The sequence below is a fragment of the Lissotriton helveticus genome, chromosome 4_1 (assembly GCF_964261635.1).
Source record: "Lissotriton helveticus chromosome 4_1, aLisHel1.1, whole genome shotgun sequence".
NCBI classification, from domain to species: Eukaryota; Metazoa; Chordata; class Amphibia; order Caudata; family Salamandridae; genus Lissotriton; species Lissotriton helveticus.
Window position 1 is genome coordinate 1,306,891,515 of NC_136063.1, and position 25,134 is coordinate 1,306,916,648.

Genomic DNA, 25,134 nt, shown 5'->3' on the forward strand with positions numbered 1-25,134 from the left:
CAAGATTGTAAACAAAAAGAAACAAAAAAAGGTAGGGATAAGAGGAGGAGGAGTAATACGTAAAGCGGTAAGAGAAAAAGCAATATGGGTGCAGGTTGCACTGAAGCCCTAAAGCACATGCACTCTCACACACAAACAAAAATAAAAAGAGCACAATCTAAAAAAAGCACAAGCAAACTTGAAGGCAAGACTTATTGACATGCAGTCACAAAGACTTCTTTAATAGTTGCTGCCATTTAAAAAAGTGACATCCAGCAAAGTGAAAGGTTGAACAAAAAAATCGATCAGAAAAAATTGTTGATCTGAAAAAACGTAGAAAAACAAAAACAAACACTGCAGTCACATGGATTGACTTAATAATCTGTGCCATTGAAAAAAGTCACATACACCAAAGTGAAAGTTTGAAGAAAAAAACTGCTGATCTGAAAAAATGCTAATCAGGAAAAAAAATTGACCTAAAAAGCGATATGTAGGTAAAATAAACATAGCGATCTGAAATAAATCTTGTAAAAAAATTTTTTAAAAGTCCTCGGAAGCGTAGTGCAAATAGCACAAGGACACAAATTAAACTAAGGTTTGTGTCCTTCTGCTTGTGCTGTGTCCATGTGCCGGAAAAATAAAAGCAAGTAATGCCAGGCATATGGTAGCCAATTAGGAGGCAGCTATTAAGAGTGACAATCAAGCCTGAAAATAGTAAGCGATGGCGGGCTACAAGCCTCTTACTGCATACAATACCCCTTGCAGCAACATCGCATGGGCGCGGTTAGGTGAGACCTAAAAAGGACCTGGTCACTCCTACCATTCACTACATGGTCTGCTATCACCAGCGCACTCCTGCTGCTTAACTCTTGGTGAAGGCGGTAGCCTTCTACCACTATGAGAATAGTGATTTTGGCAACCATCCTAGTCCAACAAGACTGCAATCCGTGAGACAGGACTATCTCATGACACACATGCATGAACTGTGTTTGACTATAAGTCCACGATGTACCTGCTTATTGTATCACTCTCCTTTGACCCATGCGTCTTGTAATTATTTGATTATTATCGCTTTTATTCCTACTTCATGTCGATATTGTATGGATTACCCTCCTTCTTGTAAAGCGCTCTGTTATCCTTCGGGATCTTGTTCGCACTATATAAAACTTTATAAATAAATAACAAACATCAGCATCAGGATTACAGACAACAGTACCGTTGGGCTCTCAGGGCAGGGATACATTTCTTTCACCATGCAGAGGACTTTTCCGTCCCAACAGTGAGTTTGACATGGGCTCTGTCAAAACCCAGACCCAAAAAGTTGAATCATCAGAAATCACACAAAAGAAAAAATATAATACAACTAGATCACTACACCCGTTGTATAAAATAATAGAAATTGAAGACATAACACGTTTTTAGGGGTTCCGGGTGTCAACATTTTTCGAACTAAATAATGCAACCTTAACCTGTCGAAGGAAAATCCCTCAGGGCCAAGAGGCCGCCAAACGGGTGAATTGAATGAGGATAAACTGCCACTCATCCCGCCCTCCCCCTCCCCGGCTGAGCCAGTCTCCTCCTCCACAGACGATGGTGACTCGGGTGATGATGAGGAGAAGGAGGGGCAGCAGGATCCGGGGCGATCATGGAGGTTGCCGGACAGCTGTCCCACCGTGGCAGCTGTACCTCCCTCGCCGGAAGCAGCCGCAGCCCCCTCGGGAGACGTCGACCCTAGCCCGCTCTGGAGCGGGGGTCTGACCTGCGGGAAGCGCAGGTGGGCGAGACCCGGAGGCGGCACAGCAGCCCGGCGGCTCCCCATCCTCAATGTATCCCTTCTGCCTCGGCCGCTTCTACGTCGCCGCCCGGCCGAGCCTGAGCCCCCAAGGCCTGCTCCACGGCCGCAGCAGCACCGGCCCCGAGGTCCGCCTCTACCGCAGAGTCCCGAGCCGGCAGCCCGGCCGCCGAGAGAACATGAAAGCGGGGCAGGAGGACGGCAGCTCCATGATCAACCTGTCTGTGCAGCAAGTGTTGAGCCTCTGGGCCCACGGCACCGTGCTGAGGAGCCTGACCGGTAAGTGCTGGAAGGGTTAACGCGGCCAGTAGGCACAGAGCAGCTTTGGGTCACGGAGAGAACCTTCTGGTGTGGGAAGGCGTAACTGCGCCTTCAGAATATAAATAATGTGGTCCAAACACCCTTAGAAACAAGGCACATGGCAATATGCGTTGTGCGGTAACTAAGGAGAGACATTGGAAAGTGGTTGTATGGGGTGGCGAGCGTAGAGGAGGCACAGGCCTACAAGGTGCACCACACAGGACTTGAAATGGTATAGTGCCCATACTCTCCCATTAAAAACATTGCACTTGCACCCATACTGATAATTGTTAATATTCTCCATTTTAAATTAAAGATTTGCAGGGGCACATTACTTAACAGTCCCTGACAATTTAAACCACCAGCACCTGGTTAAAAAAAACAAAAAACATAATAGGCACACTGTACGCGCTAGACCCTCGAATGTTCTATTGACAGTGAGCATAACCGAACTGGGCAAGGTACTAACTTTTTGCACAATGGAATTTGGCATAGTTTGCTCAATTCAGACCACATAGAAGAACCATGGGGTGAGACGTGACCAAGTAAAACCGAGCTTCGAGTCGTTTTGTGAAACAGACGTCGGGGAATTCTACATAATGCAAACACATTGTATAATATCAGTGGCAGTGACCACGTATGAGAAGATATGAGCATGCTAGAAACAGATCGCATAACAGAGACATAGGTTTATATAGACCGTTGGCATGATGGAGGCCTGGGCCATCATTATGGCGTGGGGTGTGATAGAGAAATTTGGTGCAATAGAAATTGGAAAAAGTACAGACAGTGGGCATTATATCGACATGTGGGATAGTATGGTTCTGTAGCGTTTACTGGGCCCAAAACTACGGATGGGAATTTCAATAATTAACCTACATTTTTTACTCACTGAATGTTCATACCACTCTCTTGGACCTCCCATGGACCTTGTGTGCTGAAAGGGGCCGGATATAAAGAGTTTCAACAGTCATCCAATGAGGACCAGGAATTGGACAACTTAACTACAAATTTGATGTCAAGCTCATGTAAATTACTCTCAGGATAATACTATAAAGGTAAAGGATTATCACTGCAAGCCCAAATCTCCAAAAGAAATGTAGGCAACTAAAATAATACACACCCAGGGTTCAGTTAAGAAGGCTATACAGAATAATAAGATTAGAATTGTGCGCGCTGAGATCTCTTTAATATGATCTCCTCCAGTCATTAGTTAACCTAAATGCAGAATACACACTTATATAAGGATAAAGCATGACAGCTGAATCAAATTTACTAAATTTAGTTCATCAAAATTTAGAAAGGTAAGTGCATCAATAGATGCCATTAGGTAATAAGACAAATTAACAAATGTCAAATAAGTAGCAAAGGGCTTAAGAATTCAGAATGGGACATGGATTTGCCAGTTAGAGTCAGGGAAGAAAGAGACCTCTAAGCGCATATAGCATATACGTCAGTTCAGGAAAGAAGCCAGATGAGACCACCAGGAAAGGTCTGCAAATCTCCTTAAGTAGTTCGTAGTCTGCATGCAGAACAGCAATCGACCGTCACCATTACAATCACAATCCGCTAACTGCTCCAAATCTGTTAAATCAGGCAATATTATATTCTTAGCGTTTTCGGGGGTGACACCTCGTGGAAGCACCTTATCTGATCAGACCACTCAGTCCATTGGTACGTTTGTATTCAGTGTGTGTAGGCAACATAAATAAGACACAAAATGGAGAACAATAGGTGGGACAATTACGCAATCCTTTAGCATTCCAGTTTGCGAAATGTTTAGAACAATGCTTCTTTAGCTAGAGCATTTGAGTGGATTCAAGAGGACAGTTTCCCAGGCAGATGTCCTGAAATGGTAACAAAGATGTAGCAAATCTTGCAAACAGTACATGAAATGTCAGAAAGAAAAACACTATTGCTCATGATTTGTTATACTCAGGAATTCTCTCACAAACGGGGAGGCAGAAACTGCATGTGTGCTTTCAGGCCCATATTAATTTAGGCTAATATAATGCAGAATATGTAGAATTATAAGCATACATTCATAAGAGAACATGAAGAGGTCATGATTTTAGTATAACTTCAGATGCATTTAGGACCATTTAATATAATTACAAATAATACTGTCAGTATGGGGTATGTCTTAATTCTGTAAGTACCAACTTGTAAAACATTTCAGATTATTCATTTAAGATTTCGTTTCAAACAAATAAGATTGATATATGTGTGAAGTACATTCTCTATAAGTTTCACAGAAGCATCATGAAATAGAAATGTGTTGCACCTACTCTTCTTTTGTCATATTCGGTGCAGACGGTTACTCCTTATATATAAATGACATTTAGAAATGATTGGAGGTAAACTTTATAACGTGAGCGTTCACCATTTTCACGTTTTTCTAACACAAGTTAATAATAGGTAATACTTTGTCAATTTATAAATCACAATCTATATTAGTCATTACATTATATCACCTAGTCTAAATCTTTTACTGCATGCTTTTACGATGCAGTACCTAAAGAATTCTCTTTTCTGATAATCTTTTTGTGAACTTGTAGTCGGTGCACGTTTATTATTTTCCTCACAGAAAGTGTTGTATTCTGTTTCTCTTGTCATTAAATGTAAAAGTGATTTCCTCTCTAACAATGGTATGGGTATTTATATAGCACTTACTACACCTGATATGCCTGAACTGCTTTACGGAAGGATATCATACCAATTTTAGAGATTAAGCAAGTATAAATGTTGTAGCTAGTTATGGGGTTTTAGTTCTGGTGCTTGGCATTTGAAAATATTTGCTCATGCAGATTGGTGCAAGACTGTGGAGGTTCCATATGTGATACTTATTTCATGTACGTTTCACACTGTTAGTAAGAATGGTCTTGTATATGGATAGTAGATTGTCAAGTTGTTTGTAGTCAAGCATATGGATAATAGATTGTCATGCCATTTGTGTACAGTTTTTTCACTCTCATAGACATTTGTTATACATAATTTGCCATAACTCACCCTTGAGGCGGAAGCCGGGGGTTCTTTGCGCTTCCTTGCGCGCTGTCATTATTTTACTTACTGTCGGTGTTATTGACTACTAATAACATCTGCTTTTTAAAACTTGTAAATATTTTAGAGGGAGCTTTTTTATTTCAGCCCCTACCTGGAGCGAGAGTCACTTCGCCCCAGGTCTCTCTCTCGCATCACACAGCGCCACTGTTGCCAGGCGCTAGGCACTTCCAGAGAATCTCCAGCCGCCATCTTGGCCTGGGGAAGGCTCGCGACCGAGATCTCCGCCCCTCCCGCCCTCCTCCCACCCCTTCAGATGCATATAAACAACCGAGCTGCCCGTCCGCGCAGCGGGCGGGCGCAGCGGGCGCGCCTTCGGCGCGCCAAAGGCAAGCCCGTCTGCGCCCGTCCGAGCCCATACGTGCCTAGGGCCAGTCACTATGCCAAATTCAGCAAGTACCTTTCGCACTTATTCCCGAGCTGCATTACTTCGTGCTCGCTCTGTGCCACCTTCATATTGTACTTTGTTTCAAACGAACCCTCCACCTTTTACTGACTGTACACTTTGCCACCCCCCCAACCAAGTAGCGGTAAAACATACAATACGCCTGGGTCTTTTGAATTGTAGATCTCTCCCCAGGCACTCGCTTGAGGTTAACCTCCTCATCTCTGAACAGGAGTTGGACATTTTGTTTCTGACTGAAACGTGGCTTACGCAAGGTTCAGAAGCGGATATGGTGAACGCCCTTCCCCCTGTTTTTTTAATCCTTACCCAGGATAGACCACTGGGTCGAGGAGGAGGCATCGCCATTCTGTATAAGAATTCACTGACATGCAGAACCCAGAAAGGGGAGGTGGAAGACTGTGAGAGCTGCAAGTTCTCCTTTCAAATCTCTCACACTGTCGCAATGTCGGGGCTGTTAGTTTATCGCCCCCCAGGAAATATTGGAACTTTGCCAGCTCACTTATGGAAACGGTAATGGTCTGTGCCGCCTCTGCCACTAATTTCATTACTCTGGGAGACCTCAATCTCCATTTCGACGACCAGGAAGACCGGTCGGCGACTGCCCTCCTGCATGACCTTAGAACCTGCGGGGTTGACCGTATAAACTTGGAACCCACTCACAACAAGGGCCATTTGTTAGATTCCATCTTTGCAAATATCCCCACCATGAAAGCAGCCCCCCCTATCCCCTTGCCATGGACGGATCACTCTCTGATCCCTTTCACCTGGGAAATTAAAATTGAGAACTTCTCTCCCTCCAGTGTTGATGCACCAGAAAGACCTTGGGCCAGGCTATCAGTGGAAAAATTTTCGCAAAGCCTGGAAGCCTCACGCCCACTGCTTCCACAGGACCCCGTCCTAGCAGAAGCAGATCTCTGTAGGTGGATGTCGAACACACTAGATGCCGTCCTTCCTAGGAGATCGGCAGGAAAAAAGGAGAAAAGACTACATACTGCCCCTTGGTATACACCCGAATTGAGGGTTATGCGGAGGGCATGTAAAAAACTAGAGCGTGCCTGGAGAAAAAACTGGGAAGTAGCTAGTAAGACGGAATACCGAACAGCGATAAGGAGCTATAAGCTCTCTATCCGGCTAGCTAAAACTCAGTTCTTTGAGGAGAAAATTAGTAATGCCTCCAACTCCTCAAGAGAAACTTTCTTGGTGGTCAAAGAACTCTTGAGGGTTCCCACACCTTCTGCCCCCTCAGAGAACTTGGAAAACAAATGCAACAATTTGGCAGAGTTCTTCCACTCAAAAATTGGAAAAATTTTGAGCTCCCTACCTCAACCCAAGACAGGACTTGAGCCTCTGGAGGATGAGAGCTTGCCCCAGAAGATCTTGGAATCCTTTGGCCCAATCACTCATGACGAATCCCTTAAAGTCCTCCTTTCCATTAAGAGTGGCTCCCCTCGGGATGTCGTCCCCATGAGAATTCTTAAAATGATCGCCCCTTCCATTGTGGAGCCCGTCACCGAAGTCATCAACGCCTCACTAGGCACGGGTATTGTTCCTCCCAATTGGAAGAGTGCAATAGTAAAAGCTCTCCTAAAAAAACCTAGCCTAGACCCCTTAGATATGGCTAACTACAGACCCATCTCACTCCTCCCGGGACTCAGTAAAATCACGGAAAAATTGGTTAACTCTCAGTTGTCCAATTTCCTCGAGTCCAACGGTGTGCTAAGAAGCTCCCAAACAGGTTTTCGCCCGGGCCAAGGCACTGACACCGCCTTGCTGGCCGTCACTGAGGAGGTACGCTGCATTTTGGATTCAGGAGGATCAGTGGCAGTGATCCTCCTGGACCTTAGTGCAGCATTTGACACTGTCAACCATCGAGTGTTACTCCAGCGACTGTCAGACGCCGGAGTGAGGGGGACTGCGCTGAGCTGGCTCAGGTCATTCCTCAGCGAAAGATCCTTCCAGGTCTGGGAAGGGGGCGCACGATCGGCATCCACCCATCTCCACTGTGGTGTGCCTCAGGGCTCATCCCTGAGTCCAACACTATTTAACGTGTACTTGGCCCCTCTGGAGGATGTGGTGGCTCCTTTTAACATCAAGATCGTGAGCTACGCCGACGACACCCAACTGGTGTTCGCCCTCTCCCAATCCACGGATAACTCTCAGACACTTCATGCGTGCCTTTCAAAAGTTCATTCTTGGATGGGGGACTCAGCACTACAACTGAATGGGTCTAAAACGGAGATAATGCTGATGGGACTTAAAACTCCCTCTCTTCCCTGCTCGGCCTGGCCTAGTTGCCTAGGATCTCCTCCCGAACCCAAGGCTGAGATCAAGAGCCTGGGCATTTGGTTGGAACAAGACCTTTCTTTTAGGACCCAGGCCTCTAAACTAGCTGGTGTCTGTTTTGGCCTCCTCCGATCGGTACGTAAAATACTGCCCCTCATTCCTCCTCTATCTCGGAAACTCCTAATCCAGGGTCTGATCATGTCCAGGTTAGACTTTAGTAACGCGATTTACCTTGGTGCCCCTGAGACTACTCTGAATAAACTCCAACAAGTTCAGAACGCGGCCGCACGAATGCTATATAACATCCCCATGTCTCGCTCAGCCAAACCAGCTCTGAGGGCGCTACACTGGTTGCCCATACGGGAAAGGGTGAAATTCAAATCCCTCTGCCTTGCGCACAAAATCTTGCAAGGCAAAGGTCCCCCAGTCCTTCAAAAGTTGGTGGTCCCATATAAAGCCGGCAGAAGCTTACACCTGATTGTTGTCCCCAGAGTAAAAAAGGCCCGATCAGGAGGAAGGAGATTCTCCGTTAATGTCGCTGCCCTTTGGAATTTCCTTCCCTTAGGTCTACGCGCGGAACCTTGCATTTTGCGTTTTCGAAAACAGTTGAAAACTTTCCTTTTCTGCTAATCTTCTATGCCCCTCTCTGTTCGTAATAATACTCTGTTTGGCAAAGCGCTGGGATGCTCCAGGGTAACCGTGCGCTGTACAAAACCGATTTAATAATAATAATAATAATTATGGAGAGTAATACAGGAGCCATTTAATCGGATGAGTAAGAACCTTTAAAGTTGTAGTATAGAGTTGTTTGAATGGACAGCAAAAAACTAGATTTAGGGAGAAAACATTCATGATGTTTTGAGGTTCCAGCTTATTGTAGCACAGGTGTTCTCGCAAACATTTTCCCAGAGGCCACAAAGTTTGGTATGTGATGTGACTGAGGGCGCAGTGATGCTAGTAGAGTGGCAGTCGGGATTGGGGGCAAAAGGGGGTTTGTGGCAAGGTGGGTGTAGGAGAAGCAAAGCATATACAAAGATTCTGAAGATTGAATTGTGAAACCAAAAGCTTGAGATTAATCCCAGCTTCCCCACTTAACCAAACTGTGTGATCCTAGGCAATTATTATATTTTACTTGCCTCCCTTTTCTTCATTGTCACATATATGACTTCCGGATGTGTTACAAAACTTTCTGTGTTTGATTTAATAAACTATAATGTTCATTTATAATAAAAACCCAGGAGACCCAAAGAGTTCACGTAACAACTGACTTGCCTCTTTGTTCACTATTGGCATTGTTGTGGGGGGGGGGGGTGGGGGGTATGTTTCTGAATTCATGTTTGAATGTTCTCACTTTTGCCTAAATACTTCTCTGTGCCCTGATATATTCTGATGTACTAAGGTGAAATGCTTCTGCATGTTAATGAAATACACGTTTTGAATTTTTAAAATACTTTATCATACTTTTACACTTTTGCTGTAAGATGTCTTTAAGAATTAAGGTGTTTCTAAAGTTTAGCGGTGCATGACACCCTAGATACTTCCTTTCTATATATTAATGTAACCTTTATACACATTCTTGCGTGTTTATTTAGCATTTTTTGAAAAAAGTGCTGAGTCCAGTAAACAGCAGCCCAGTGCTGCTGTTTGGCATGGGTGCGCATGTAAATGTCAGGGGATCGATCCACATGTGGCACCAGGGCCGTACTTTGCTTTGAGTATCAGTGTTCTAGCATGACCACATTTACCACTGATTGGCAGGTTTGTGCAAGTTGTAAAATTATGCAGCAAGTATTATTTCCCAGATGCCAGTAAGACATTTTTATTGGAATCAAATTCGTGTGCACTCCCTTTGTTATTAATTTGTGCATATAGTTTTGTGCTTAGAAGTTTTTCAATTGTTTGAACCTTGGTTGGGTTTGTGTTTGAGAATGAGGTTCTAGTAGTCTTTTCCGTCTTGTCCATTTGATGTTGGAGTGTTGTCATTGGACTCAGTTGTGGGTGTTGTTGTAGGAACCTAGGTTTTTGGTGTAGTACCCCTCCCCTTTTTGCCATGTATCTGGTGCAATTCTTACTGAAAGTGTGCTGGGTTCCTGCCAACCAGGTCCCCAGTCCAGTGTTCTTTCCCTAAACTGTATGATTGTTCTACAATTTGCAAACCCTTTAGGATCCACTGTAAGACACTAGTGATTTGGACCCCTTTTACCTTGATCATTGGACCTGAAGAGGGTCCCTAAGGGCTGCAGCACAAATTGTGCCACCCTAAGGGACCCCTCACTAAGCTCATGCAAACTGCAATTGCAGCCTGCGTGTCTTAGTGCAGAGAAAACTGAAGTGTAGACATGGCACATATCCCTGTGTGCCATGCCTGCGAGCACTACATGTGGTATAGGTAGGTCACCCCTATATCAGGCCTTACAGCCCTAAGGCAGGGTGTATTATACACATGTGACAGCATATCTGCGAGAGTAGATAGTGGATATGCCCTGGTGATATCTAAGTTTACCTGTAGATATTACCAGTGCACAGGGAAGCCATACCGAATACATGGTCTGGGCACTTGTCATTACGAGTTCTCCAGCTACATCATTGCTTCACTGTACCAAACACCTGCGTCTTAATAAACCCACACTGATGCCAGTGCTGGATTAATTAAGAAATGCACACAGAGGGCACCTTAGAGGTGCCCCCTGAAAACCTACTGACTACTAGTGTGTTGACTGACTGGTCTCGACCATAGGAATGTTTCTGACCTCGTGAGGTTGAGAGCCTTCGTTCTCCGAGACTAGACCAAAGCTTGCTTTGGGCAGAGGGGTTCACACCTCCTCCAAGCAGGATGGACATTCCAGGGTGGAAAGCTTTAAAAGGCATGGCTGCCTTTGATATGTGACCCTATGCATCTCCACATAGTGGAGGCGCCCACCCACTGTCCTGACCCCACTTTTTGGCTGCAAAACAGGGTGGAAAATTAGTTAGATTAGGAGTTGTGCCCACATTCAGCTAGCACCACCCCTGGAACGGGCCAGCTGATGTAGACCCCACTTTTCATAATCCTCCATCTTGTGTTGGTGAGAATTAGCCTATTTGGGTCAGAGTTAAGGAAGTGATCATATAGGGGGCGTAGTCGCCCTACAGGTATGCTGCCTCTTGGCCACCACCCGGTACTCTTCATAATGCCCCTAAATTGAGTATTTAGGTGGCAACACTTGACCCTGAACTTTAGATTCGACTGACCTAAAGACGACGAGGATAAAGATGAGCTGCTAAACCCGAGAAGGGAGTGCCTGCCGCTGAGTTTTGGCACAAACCCCTGCCTTCTGCTTTAAGAATCGACCATCGGTAATAGCGGGCGGGACTTACCTGAGATTGCTCTGAAGCGTCCAAAGGTCGGGAATATACTTATTTTATATGACTATCTGCCTGTACTGCATGTGAACCTTTGAAATGCACACCTGTATTGAGTTTTATTCAAAATGAATAAATAAAATACATTTTTAACGAGGTGAACTGTCTCGTCCTGCTGCTGTGTGGCCTCTAAGATCACCAGAGGACTAATAGCCTATGCAAAGCTTGATATTTGTCCGTGCTGCTATTAGACCCCACCCATGCGCCCTAATCCAGGCTGCTGCTTGACCCCACCCACCCAGGTCCAGGCTGCTGCTTGACATTGTCCGGGCTGACCCCCACCCCCCGGCCTTGTTCATTCTGATGCTTGAACCCGCCCGCCCTTGTCCAGGCTGCTGCTTGCACCCACCCGCCCGCCCTTGTCCAGGCTGCTGCTTGCACCCACCCGCCCGCCCTTGTCCAGGCTGCTGCTTGCACCCACCCGCCCGCCCTTGCCCAGGCTGCTGCTTGCACCCACCCGCCCGCCCGCCCTTGCCCAGGATGCTGCTTGCACCCACCCGCCCGCCCTTGCCCAGGCTGCTGCTTGCACCCACCGGCCCTTGTCCAGGCTGCTGCTTGCACCCACCCACCCGCCCTTGTCCAGGCTGCTGCTTGCACCCACCCACCCGCCCTTGTCCAGGCTGCTGCTTGCACCCACCCGCCCGCCCTTGTCCAGGCTGCTGCTTGCACCCACCCGCCCGCCCTTGTCCAGGCTGCTGCTTGCACCCACCCGCCCGCCCTTGCCCAGGCTGCTGCTTGCACCCACCCGCCCGCCCTTGCCCAGGCTGCTGCTTGCACCCACCCGCCCGCCCTTGCCCAGGCTGCTGCTTGCACCCACCCGCCCGCCCTTGCCCAGGCTGCTGCTTGCACCCACCCGCCCGCCCTTGTCCAGGCTGCTGCTTGCACCCACCCACCCGCCCGCCCTTGTCCAGGCTGCTGCTTGCACCCACCCACCCGCCCGCCCTTGTCCAGGCTGCTGCTTGCACCCGCCCACCCGCCCTTGTTCAGGCTGCTGCTTGCACCCGCCCTTGTCCAGGCTGCTGCTTGCACCCACCCACCCACCCACCCTTGTCCAGGCTGCTGCTTGCACCCACCCACCCACCCTTGTCCAGGCTGCTGCTTGCACCCACCCACCCACCCTTGTCCAGGCTGCTGCTTGCACCCACCCACCCACCCTTGTCCAGGCTGCTGCTTGCACCCACCCACCCGCCCTTGTCCAGGCTGCTGCTTGCACCCACCCACCGGCCCTTGTCCAGGCTGCTGCTTGCACCCACCCACCGGCCCTTGTCCAGGCTGCTGCTTGCACCCACCCACCCGCCCTTGTCCAGGCTGCTGCTTGCACCCACCCACCCGCCCTTGTCCAGGCTGCTGCTTGCACCCACCCACCCGCCCTTGTCCAGGCTGCTGCTTGCATCCACCCACCCGCCCTTGTCCAGGCTGCTGCTTGCACCCACCCACCGCCCTTGTCCAGGCTGCTGCTTGCACCCACCCACCCTTCCTTGTCCAGGCTGCTGCTTGACCCCACCCACCTTCCCTTGTCCGGGCTGCTGCTTGACAAATGTCCGGGATACTGCTTGAGAATTGTCCAATCTGCTGCACGAGGCATCCCACCCGCCCTCGTCTGGGCTGCTGCTTGAGGCAACCCACTTGCCCTTGTCCGGGCTGCTGCTTGACATCACCCATCCGCCCTTGTCTGGGCTGCAGCTTGAGAATGTCCGGGCTCTGCTTGAGCCCACCGACCCGCCATTGTCCGTGCTGCTGCTTGACCCCACCCGCCCTTATCCAGGCTGCTGCTTGACCCCTCCCACCCTGGTCCAGGCTGCTGCTTGACATTGGCCCTGCTACTGCTTGACTGCACCGTGCTGCTGCTTGACCCACACCACCCGCCCTTGTATGTGCTGATGCTTGAACCCACCCTCCTGCACTTCTCAGGGCTAATGCTTGACACCACCCTCCCAGCCTTGTCCGGGCTGACCCCCACCCCCCGGCCTTGTCCATTCTGATGCTTGGCACCACCCTCCCGCCCTTGTCCAAGCTTCTTCTTGACCTCGTCCTCTCGCCCTTGTCCAGGCTACTGCTTGACCCCACCCTCCTGCCCGTGTCCGGGTTGCGATCTGCCCCACACATCCGCCTTTGTCTGGGCTGCTGCTTGGCCCCACACACGGCCTTGTCTGGGCTACTGCTTGGCACCACCCACCCGCCCTTGTCCGAGCAGCTGTTTGGCCCCACCCACCTGCCCTTGTCTGGGAAGCTGCTTGACCCCACCCCTAGTCCAGGCAGCTGCTTGGCCCCACCCACCCACCCCATGTCCAGGCAGCTGCTTGGCAGCACCCACCCGCCCCTAGTCCAGGCAGCTGCAAGGCAACCCCTAGTCAAAGCAGCTGCTTGGTATGTCCAGGCAGTTGCTTGGTGCCAATCACCTGCCCTAGTCCAGGCAGCTGCTTGGCCCCACCCACCCGCCCTAGTCCATGCAGCTGCTTGGCCCCACCCACCCGCCCTAGTCCATGCAGCTGCTTGGCCCCACCCACCCGCCCTAGTCCATGCAGCTGCTTGGCCCCACCCACCCGCCCTAGTCCAGGCAGCTGCTTGGCCCCACCCACCAGCCCTAGTCCAGGCAGCTGCTTGGCCCCACCCACCAGCCCCAGTCCAGGCAGCTGCTTGGCCCCACCCACCCGCCCCAGTCCAGGCAGCTGCTTGGCCCCACCCACCCGCCCCAGTCCAGGCAGCTGCTTGGCCCCACCCCAGTCCAGGCAGCTGCTTGGCCCCACCCCAGTCCAGGCAGCTGCTTGGCCCCACCCACCCGCCCTAGTCCAGGCAGCTGCTTGGCCCCACCCGAGTCCAGGCAGCTGCTTGGCCCCACCCACCCTAGTCCAGGCAGCTGCTTAGCCCCACCCACCCTAGTCCAGGCAGCTGCTTGGCCCCACCCACCCACCCTAGTCCAGGCAACTGCTTGGCCCCACCCACCCACCCTAGTCCAGGCAACTGCTAGGCCCCACTCACCTGCCCTAGTCCAGGCAGAGCTTGATGACCCATTGTCCGGGCTGCTGTATGATGGCCCACCCACCTGCCCTTGTCCGGCTGCTGCAGATTGTCCAGGCTCCTGCTTCATGCACTACCCACCTACCCTTCTCCGGGCTGCTGCTTGACCCCCACCCACCCGTTCTTGTCCGGGCTGCTGCTTGATGTGTCACCCATCTGCCCTTGTCTGTGCTGCTTGACACTCCTCCAATCGCCCTTGTCCGTGCAGCAGCTTGATATTTGTCCGTGCTGCTATTAGACCCCACCCATGCGCCCTAATCCAGGCTGCTGCTTGACCCCACCCACCCAGGTCCAGGCTGCTGCTTGACATTGTCCCTCCTGCTGCTTGACTGCAGCCACCCACCCATGTCCGTGCTGCTGCTTGACCCCACCCACCCGCTCTTGTCTGTGCTGCTGCTTGACCCCAGCATCCCGTCCTTGCCAAGGCTGATGCTTGACACCACCATCCCGCCCTAGTCCATGCAGCTGCTTGGCCCCACCCACCCGCCCTAGTCCATGCAGCTGCTTGGCCCCACCCACCCGCCCTAGTCCATGCAGCTGCTTGGCCCCACCCACCCGCCCTAGTCCAGGCAGCTGCTTGGCCCCACCCACCAGCCCTAGTCCAGGCAGCTGCTTGGCCCCACCCACCCGCCCCAGTCCAGGCAGCTGCTTGGCCCCACCCACCCGCCCCAGTCCAGGCAGCTGCTTGGCCCCACCCACCCGCCCCAGTCAGCTGCTTGGCCCCACCCACCCGCCCCAGTCCAGGCAGCTGCTTGGCCCCACCCACCCGCCCCAGTCCAGGCAGCTGCTTGGCCCCACCCCAGTCCAGGCAGCTGCTTGGCCCCACCCACCCGCCCTAGTCCAGGCAGCTGCTTGGCCCCACCCGAGTCCAGGCAGCTGCTTGGCCCCACCCACCCTAGTCCAGGCAGCTGCTTAGCCCCACCCACCCTAGTCCAGGCAACTGCTTGGCCCCACCCACCCACCCACCCTAGTCCAGGCAACTGCTAGGCCCCACTCACCTGCCCTAGTCCAGGCAGAGCTTGATGACCCATTGTCCGGGCTGCTGTATGATGGCCCACCCACCTGCCCTTGTCCGGCTGCTGCAGATTGTCCAGGCTCCTGCTTCATGCACCACCCACCTACCCTTCTCCGGGCTGCTGCTTGACCCCCACCCACCCGTCCTTGTCCGGGCTGCTGCTTGATGTGTCACCCATCTGCCCTTGTCTGTGCTGCTTGACACTCCTCCAATCGCCCTTGTCCGTGCAGCAGCTTGATATTTGTCCGTGCTGCTATTAGACCCCACCCATGCGCCCTAATCCAGGCTGCTGCTTGACCCCACCCACCCAGGTCCAGGCTGCTGCTTGACATTGTCCCTCTTGCTGCTTGACTGCAGCCACCCACCCATGTCCGTGCTGCTGCTTGACCCCACCCACCCGCTCTTGTCTGTGCTGCTGCTTGACCCCAGCATCCCGTCCTTGCCAAGGCTGATGCTTGACACCACCATCCCGCCCTTGTCCGGGCTGACACCCTGGCCTTGGCAAAGCTGCTGCTTGACCCCACCCTTTCGCCCTTCTCTGGGCTACTGCTTGACCCCACCTTCCTGCCCATGTCCGGGCTGCTGCGTGGCCCCCACACATCCGCCCTTGTCCGGGCTGCTGCTTGGCCCCACACACCGCCCTTGTCTGGGCTGCTGCTTGGACCCGCCCTTGTCCGGGCAGCTGCTTGGCATTTGTCCAGGCAGCTGCTTGGTCCCACCCACCCGCCCTTATCAGGGCAGCTGCTTGGCCCCACCCACCCGCCCTAGTAGTGGCAGCTGCTTGGCCCCACCCACCCACCCTAGTCCTAGCAGCTGCTTGGAATGTCCGAGCAGCTGCTTGGCATTTGTCCAGGCAGCTGCTTGGCCCCACCCACCCGCCCTAGTCCTGGCAGCTGCTTGGCCCCACCCACCCTAGTCCTGGCAGCTGCTTGGCCTCACCCACCCACCCTAGTCCTAGCAGCTGCTTGGCCCCACCCACCCGCCCGAGTCCTGGCATCTGCTTGATCCATTGTCCAGGCTGCTGCTTGATGGCCCACCCACCTGCCCTTGTCCGACTGCTGCTTGAAGCAGATTGTCCAGGCTCCTGCCTGAGGCACCACCCATCCGCCATTGTCTGTTCTGCTGCTTGACCCTACCCACCAGCCCTTGTCTGTGCTGATGCTTAACCCCACCCACCCGCCCTTGTCTGTGCTGCTACTTGACCCCACCCACCCGCCCTTGTCTGTGCTGCTACTTGACCCCACCCACCCGCCCTTGTCTGTGCTGCTACTTGACCCCACCCACCCGCCCTTGTCTGTGCTGCTACTTGACCCCACCCACCCGCCCTTGTCTGTGCTGCTACTTGACCCCACCCACCCGCCCTTGTCTGTGCTGCTGCTTGACCCCACCCACCCGCCCTTGTCTGTGCTGCTGCTTGACCCCACCCACCCGCCCTTGTCTGTGCGGCTGCTTGAACCCACCCACCCGCCCTTGTCTGTGCTGCTGCTTGACCCCACCCACCCGCCCTTGTCTGTGCTGCTGCTTGGCCCCACCCACCCGCCCTTGTCTGTGCTGCTGCTTGACATGTCCGGGCAGCTGCTTGGCCCCACCAACCCGCCCTCGTCCAAGCAGCTGCTTGGCCCCACTCAACCGCCCTAGTTCAGGCAGCTGCTTGGCCCCACCCACCCGAGTCCAGGCAGCTGCTTGATGACCCATTGTCTGGTGGGCTGATGCTTGATGGCCCACCAACCTGCCCTTATCCGGCTGCTGCTTGATGCAGATTGTCCAGGCTCCTGCTTGATGTGTCACCCACCCGCCCTTGTCTGAGCTAGTGCTTGACCCCACCCGCCCTTGTCTGTGCTGCTGCTTGACCCCACCCACCCGCCCTTGTCTGTGCTGCTGCTTGACCCCACCCACCCGCCCTTGTCTGTGCTGCTGCTTGACCCCACCCACCCGCCCTTGTCTGTGCTGCTGCTTGACCCCACCCACCCGCCCTTGTCTGTGCTGCTGCTTGACCCCACCCACCCGCCCTTGTCTGTGCTGCTGCTTGACCCCACCCACCCGCCCTTGTCTGTGCTGCTGCTTGACCCCACCCACCCGCCCTTGTCTGTGCTGCTGCTTGACCCCACCCACCCGCCCTTGTCTGTGCTGCTGCTTGACCCCACCCACCCGCCCTTGTCTGTGCTGCTGCTTGACCCCACCCACCCGCCCTTGTCTGTGCTGCTGCTTGACCCCACCCACCCGCCCTTGCCTGTGCTGCTGCTTGACCCCACCCACCCGCCCTTGCCTGTGCTGCTGCTTGACCCCACCCACCCGCCCTTGCCTGTGCTGCTGCTTGACCCCACCCACCCGCCCTTGCCTGTGCTGCTGCTTGACCCCACCCACCCGCCCTTGCCTGTGCTGCTGCTTGACCCCACCCACCCGCCCTTGCCTGTGCTGCTGCTTGACACCACCCACCCGCCCTTGCCTGTGCTGCTGCTTGACACCACCCACCCACCTGCCCTTGTCTGTGCTGCTGCTTGACACCACCCACCCACCTGCCCTTGTCTGAGCTGCTGCTTGACACCACCCACCCACCTGCCCTTGTCCGTGCTGCTGCTTGACAGCACAAACCCGCCCTTGTCCATGCTGCTGCTGGACCACACCCACCTGCTCTTGTCAGTGCTGCTGCTTGACATTGTCCGTGCTGCTACTAGACCCCATTTTATCCCCAAATTATCCAGGCTAATGCTTGAAAACCCTTGCACCCGACTGCCCTTGTCATGGCTGATGCTTGAAACCTAATTGTCTGGGCTGATACTTGAAAATTGTCTGATCTGCTGCTTGAAACTCCCCCACCCGCCTTCGTCCGGGCTGCTGCTTGACACCACCCTCCATCATCTGGACTGCTGCTTGGCCCTATCCTCCTTCCGGGCTGCTGCTTGGCCCCACCCTCCCTCTCTTGTCAATGTTGCTGCATGACCCCATTGTTCGTGTTGGTGCTTTGACCCATGTCTGTTTTGGTGCTTGACCCTGTAGTCCGTGTTGGTGCTTGACCCTATTGTCTGTATTTGTTCTTTATCCCTCCCTTCCGCCCTCCTTCTTTGTGTTGCTTGCCTCATTCAACCACTCACCATAACAAAATTAAGGGCTATGATGCAAACCTCCTCTGGACGCATCATGTTGGGGTTTTTCCCCCCAACACCTTCCGTTGTCCATGTTGCCTCTCTCCCGCCATCTGTGTTGCCTCCCATCCGTCTTCTCACCTGCCAGCAGGTAAAAAAAAAAAACAGTTCTATGACGCAGTCATCACATACCTCATCACAGCGCTTATTTTTATTATCTTTGAGCCATGCTGCATGGTAGCTGTACTGTTGTACAACATAGCTAAACCCTGGCATAACCAATCAATCTCGTCTTGTAGGGAAGACCTATTGGCTGTGCCAATGCCCTCCCTCCCCTTTGTTGTTTGGCCCCAACCACCCTCTGTCACCTGTGTTGCTGGCTCCGCTTTCTCTGTTGTCTGTGTTATTTGTTCCTCCCATCCACTATGACGTGGACAATGCTGGTCGTGGCATAAAACTTATCCCCTTAAAACACCCTCTCTCCTTTTCTTTTTTTTTTTTTTTAATTATTATTATTTTTTATTTTTTTTAGCTTTCAGCCATACTACACGGCAGCCATGTTGGTGTACAACATGGCTAAAAAACATTGACAAAGCCAATAGCTCTCGCCTCCTAGGCAAGACCTATTGACTTTGCCAAGGCTTGTTGTAAATCTGCTGTCTGCAAAGATAATTGCTTAGCTACGATATGTTGCGGTGAATTTTGAATGGAATTTAAAGTTTGTGATATTTATTATTAAATGCAGAGAACAAAACTGCATGATTAGTTTGCCAGCATTTTAGGAACAATGTTCAGTTGTCGTATTCAGTTACTGTCAGAGGTGGCATATGTGTGAGTTAGCCAACTTAGGCCCTATTGCGAGTTTAGGTGCTGCTTATCCCTCCTAATAAATAACGACCAGATGGTATGTTATTTATCAGTGCTTTAAATAACACCTGTTACAAGTTGGTAGGGAATAACATGCTGATTTTGGTGTTTAACGCACCAAAGTCCGTATGATACGGTATTTACCGTCTGCTTCCCCCCCATTAGATGTATGGTTTGACCTGCCGAAATTTAACGGAGGTTGAGGTAATTAATGCATCCGATAACTACACTTAGGAAATCGTAATTCCAGTCTATGCTAAAACAGGGGTTTACGCACGTTTTACGCATAGGTCACACTCCTGATCAGGCCCCTAGACTAGTGTTTGAGGCAATATTGGTTGCTTTCTGTTTCTCAGGTTAATTTCTCAGACTTCATTTTAGTTATGAGCTCACCTTCCTTTTCTACAGAAACCATTTCTCTGTGCCAGCCACCCTCTCATTTTTGAGCTTTCGATTTCTGTTTCTTGAACAAATTATTCAATTCAATTCAAAATCTTTATTTCGGCATTACGCCATAAAAGAACAATTTAAACATTACATGTCAATAAAAATTACATTTCAATAAAAATAAAACAATCACTTAAAAAGAAAATAAAATACATTCTATATTACTATGCAACAAAAGTGGAATATACATGGAGCATAACAATAAAAATCATGTGAGCACGGAGGACACCTCAATAGTTCTATAAGCAAATTCAATTGTATGCTGCACTTAATGCTAATATAAACAAAATCGGTTCCATAGGTTGGACCAAAATAATAGATATTTAGAGATTAAATTCACAGCTGAAGGCCCATTTTTTTCCTACGGTAGCAAATGGAGAGTAAAAATCTGCTGACACTAAATATGATCTGTTGTGAAGTATTAGTAGTCAAAATTCTCAGAGCCTGGTCACAGGACCTCAAGCCTAATAAAAGGCATATCGGTTTGATCCATCTTTTCCTTTCATGGGCGTAGATAGGACAAAAAAAGAGAATGTGCTGCACATTCTCAATTTGGTTGTTTTCACAAAGTGAACAAACTTTGTCCAGTACCTCAGCCGATTGATCGCGGTTCCTTGCCCAACATGACAAAGTAGATTTTAATAGGAGATTTCCATATCTGAACTTTAGGAAAAGTGTCTTGGCAAGTGGGGGCTCTATTTCGTCCATAAAGGACTCATAAAAGGGTTCGCCCTTGAAACTTAAAAATTTTGATACTAATGAACCACTAGTACTGAGGTTTACAGCCATATTTACTACATAGGACCAAAAAGCTTTTTTCAGGACTAATTTGGGATTAGACGGTAAATGCTCAGGATACTCCCAAAAATGTTTCAGGCCTATAAAATTAAGCCAAGTCCTAACATGTGTTAACCAGGGGATTTTTTTGTTACTATCCAACCCCATGATCTCTATCAGCCCTTCTCTATATACCTGAAGCTCAGGAACGTGCCACAATCTTACCCAGAGCATAAGCGGTCTAATAAGAACATGATGGTCAGTTCTTTTGAAATCAAGGTCCAATTGCAGGGGAACTAATGGGGTTCCTCTCGGAGCCCTAACCAAGCTACGCATAAAGTTGTTGTCGTGGATACTAAACGTCTCCTTGGAGCCTGGCCCCCACAGTTCAGCACCATATAGCACTGATGATTGAACCTTAAATTTAAAAAGTTCCATGACGGGACGTACCGCTTTGCTGGTGCTCAAGCTTTGCTCTCTGAGTATTGGTTTAACGTTCTGAGCAAATAACAATTTGCTTTTTTCCAATTGTGCTTTCCAGGTGAAGTTGCAATCAAGCGTCACCCCTAAATAAGAGAAGTGAGGCACAGATTCCAACTTTATCCCTTTTAAAGTTAGACAACCCTTGTCTGGTTTGGTCGGATTAAGGGCCATGTATTTCGTTTTTTTTACGTTGATCTCTAGCCCCTTTTGGCAACAGTAATCGTTAAAAGTATTCAATAAAATCTGCAGGCCATTTTTTGTTTGGGATATCAGAATAGTATCGTCAGCAAACAATAGAGATGCTACCCTTTCGCCATTCAATTTAGGTGCGTCATTTTTACATTTGTCTAAATAAGAGGGAATATCATTCACGAAAATAGAAAATAGAGTAGGGGCCAGAACGCATCCCTGGCGAACTCCACGTTCGATTGGAATTTTCCGTGAAAGTTCGCCATTTTGTCCCCATCTAATTCTCGCAAAGTTCCCATCGTGTAATTTTATAATTTGAGCTACTATATTGTTTGGCATTCCCGCTGCACTCAACGTCTTCCACAGAAGATCACGTGGCACCAAGTCGAATGCTGCCCTTAAATCAACAAAGGCAACATACAAGTGGGCCTTCTTTATCATTACGTACTTCCAATAGAGGCAGCAGAATCTAAAGCACTGATCTATAGTGCTGACTTTAGTTCTGAACCCGGCTTGAAATTTAGTCAAAAATGATTTTTCGTCCAACCAATTACTCACACGTAATAGGATATGGCGTAAGTAAATTTTCTGAAGGATGTCCATTAAGCTTATTGGACGATAATTACAGGGATCCTTCCTGTCTCCTTTTTTAAATATTAAAACAATTTCAGCTCCTTTCCAACTTTCAGGAAATTCTAAACTTTGAGATAGTTTGTTGCATAGATAATTGATGTATGGTGCCCAAATTTTCAAGTCGTGCTTGTAAAGATCCCCGGGGATTTTATCCAAACCTGGGGCTTTCCCATTTTTAACTTGGCTTATGGCCAGCTCTGTTTCCCCCAAGGTAAAGACCAGCGGATCTACTGGAAGTTCATGACTTGCTGCGGTAGATGCTGTGTAAGGGTCATCATATTTCGTGTACAAATTGGTAAAGTGGGTTACCCAGGTTTGCTCGTCTAGGAATGTGTCTCTAACCACCCTTCCCACCTTGTTCCCATTAGCTATCAACTTCCAAAATACTACAGTGTCTCGTGATCTTGCAGCTGACAGCAATTCCGCCCACTTTTCTTCCTCCCACGCAATTTTCGAAGTCCTTTGGGTAGTTTTATAGTTACTTCTAGCTTTTTTAACATCCAGTTGCGACTTGGATTTAATAGCAATTAACATTTCCCTCTTAGACTCTCTACACAATCTGTCGTACCAGGGCTTGCTGTGAGACAAATTCTGAGTCTTCTGCTGGGGTTTTTTGGGCATTTTGGTTACCAATAGTTTTATTTTTTTGAAAAACTCCTGATGTAAGGTCAGAAAGGAAGTTCTTGCTTCCTCCTCGGGAGTTAAACTTAGATATGCAGCAAAGGTACCTGCAAAAAGTGAGTATATTTCGCTCAAGATATCACCATGATCCAGAATAAATGGCCATTTTAGCGATCTCCTGTTGTTACTGATATGAATATCATTGCCATCGCCAGCACCCCCCTCGAAGGAGGGTGGAGGGGAAGGGTCGCTAAATAATGCAGCGTTTAGTGACAAATTTAATGGAAAGTGATCACTTTCTGCCCTCTCCATTACTTCAAGATCTATGAGATACGACCAAAGAGGGATAGAAACTATAGCAAAATCCAAGATGCTCCTATATGTATTCCTCCTAAAGGTTGATTTTTTTGTGGTGTCGGACGGTAACCGGCCATTACAGATTTTTGAGGTGATGCTCTGTACATAATTTGATCAGTTGGAGAGCCAGAATAGAACATTTCACAGATTTGCTGCCCCCGAGGAGGGGGATTTTATTTGCCTGATCTTCCTCCTCGAAAATCTCACTTATGCCCAACACAGGTTCATAGTCACAATTGAGATCCCCAGCCAAGATGATAAGATCCTCCCCAACATTCAACGCCCTCAAAAAGCAGTCCAACTTAAAAACAGTCAAGGATTCCTTTGTTGACGGCGTTGGCCTATTATAGATATTTATTAGGAGTAATTTATTCCCATGGAGGTAGTTATTTTTAATGCTAGGATATCTACAGAATTTGTGTCTATCACCTCAATATTAACCCTTAGATTGATCCTTGCCCAAATCAGGAGGCCCCCAGACGGTCTACCACTTTTGGATGGGATTGCTCCAATACCAAAAGTCTTGTAGCCCACCCTGTGGGGAATGTCGATTGCCCAGGTCTCCTGGAGTAGACAAAAATCAAAGGATTCCATAAATGCAGCCCAGTCCGGATCCCTCAAATTGCTGGCAACCCCAGCTACATTCCAGCTAACAAGCTTGACCGAAATCCCCAATGCAGAAGACATAACACTGCTAACCCTTGGCATCTCGTCACCAGTATATGTTACTTGTTGGATTCCCGAAGATATTCCCTCAGAAGGTAAGTTTCTTATAGTAGAGGTTAATTCTACCTGTTCTTCAGGAATATTGTCGTAACATGTTACATTTTTTTCCAGAGGTCGAAATACAACAGTTGGCAATAGGTTACACTCTGTTCCAACCCCCATTTCAGTATGGTTCCTTGTGTCCCCTCCCTCATCCCCCCCACTCAACAAACTTCAATCACAACTATCAAGGCCACTGAAAACATCAAAACGATTAGACGTCTCAAGTGGCGTGAAGGGTTTCAGATGGTCCATCCTTCTGTCTTGAAAGTTGTGAAAGTTATGATGTCTAGCTGGGACAGAGTTCCATCCCAAGGGGTCTGGGACTATTGGGGGGTAAGGGGCACCAGGCATGTTTCTCATACCCTGATAGATCAGGGGGTACTGAGCGTATTGACTGTTCCCAACATTCTGTACAATTGAATAGTTAAGTGGCTGGGTTTGAATTGGTCCCTGTAAAAGGGGAAGCTGAGATGGAAACACCACTGACCTTGGATAAAAATACATTAGAGGTCTTGGGATTATAGTACTATTAGAACTACCCATCTGCCAATTCAATATGTAGTGGACAGCGTTTGGGTCCCTAAAGTTAACAACCACTACATCTCCTTCGATATCTTTGGTTCTGCCCCCCAACCATTCGAGACGTCGAACGTGAACTATATCCCCGTTAATATAATTTGCAATAGGCCTGTGTGTTCTCAACCAGTGCGTTATCTTGTTTTTTAGTTGAAAAAAGCCCTCCCTCTTATTTTGTTCAAGGGCCGGCACACCTGTTAGGACTACCACATAGGGTACTGCCTCTGGTGGAAGTTCAGGCAATGGAACCCTTTTAGGTTTCCCCCAGGTGCGTCTGGTTTCCCTCACTTCCCTTGTTGAGTCTGTTAAAGCTAGATTGGTTATATTACCAGAGTTTTTAGATGTATTAACACTGGTCTTACTAACAACAACAGACCCCAGCATTTGTTCACCTGTTTTTTCTTGAGATGGTCTAGAATCAACATGATGGAGAGCAATAGCTGATACTGTGTTCCCCAAAGATTTTGGTACAGATAGAATTGAGGGAGGGGTAGGAACAACATGAGCGGCAATAGGGGGAGGAGGTTGCACAACAGATGACAAAGCTTGTGATACACCATGAAATGCTTGACTGTCTGCATAATTAACACCTTTATGGCCTACAAGATCTATTTTAGGCAATGCAGTCTCAATTTTTGACAACCTACACTCCACCTCCGTTAACCTCTCCAAGATAGATACAGAGTATAGTCTGATCAAGTTCTCAATATCCTGAAGGGACACGGGGCCCTTAATCTCAGAATGAACATCGTCTGTCGCACTTGACTCCATATTAACCTCTTTGTCTATAGAGGTATTCAGTAAAACTGGGGATGCGGAAATGATGTCCATCCCCTCAGAATCAGATTGGATAACACAGGGATTCTTAACAACTGTGGACAATTTTCTGCCAAAGTCAGAACAACTCAGTTTGGGTTGCAACGGGTCCCTCCTTTTCCGTCGCTTTTTGTTCGGCGGGGGGCCATAAATTTTCCCCGTAGATGGTAATTTTTTGGCCTTAACACGGGCTGCATGCTGTTGTGACAAGGCATCTCCCTTTAGAGTCGACAGGCCACTTCCAATAGATGTTGCGGACAAG

The 25,134-nt window shown here is 49.6% G+C and overlaps 1 protein-coding gene across 1 annotated transcript in view; it reads left to right on the forward strand.

Moving 5' to 3' along the window:
• The first annotated feature begins 1,554 nt into the window (after positions 1-1,554).
• Positions 1,555-25,134, forward strand: part of TMEM170B (transmembrane protein 170B) — a 121,895-nt gene continuing 98,315 nt past the window's right edge. Inside the window, exon 1 of the mRNA XM_078687876.1 lies at positions 1,555-2,050. Within this exon, the coding sequence (XP_078544002.1) occupies positions 1,804-2,050 (247 nt within the window). The 5' untranslated portion in view covers positions 1,555-1,803. The remainder of the gene's footprint in view (positions 2,051-25,134) is intronic.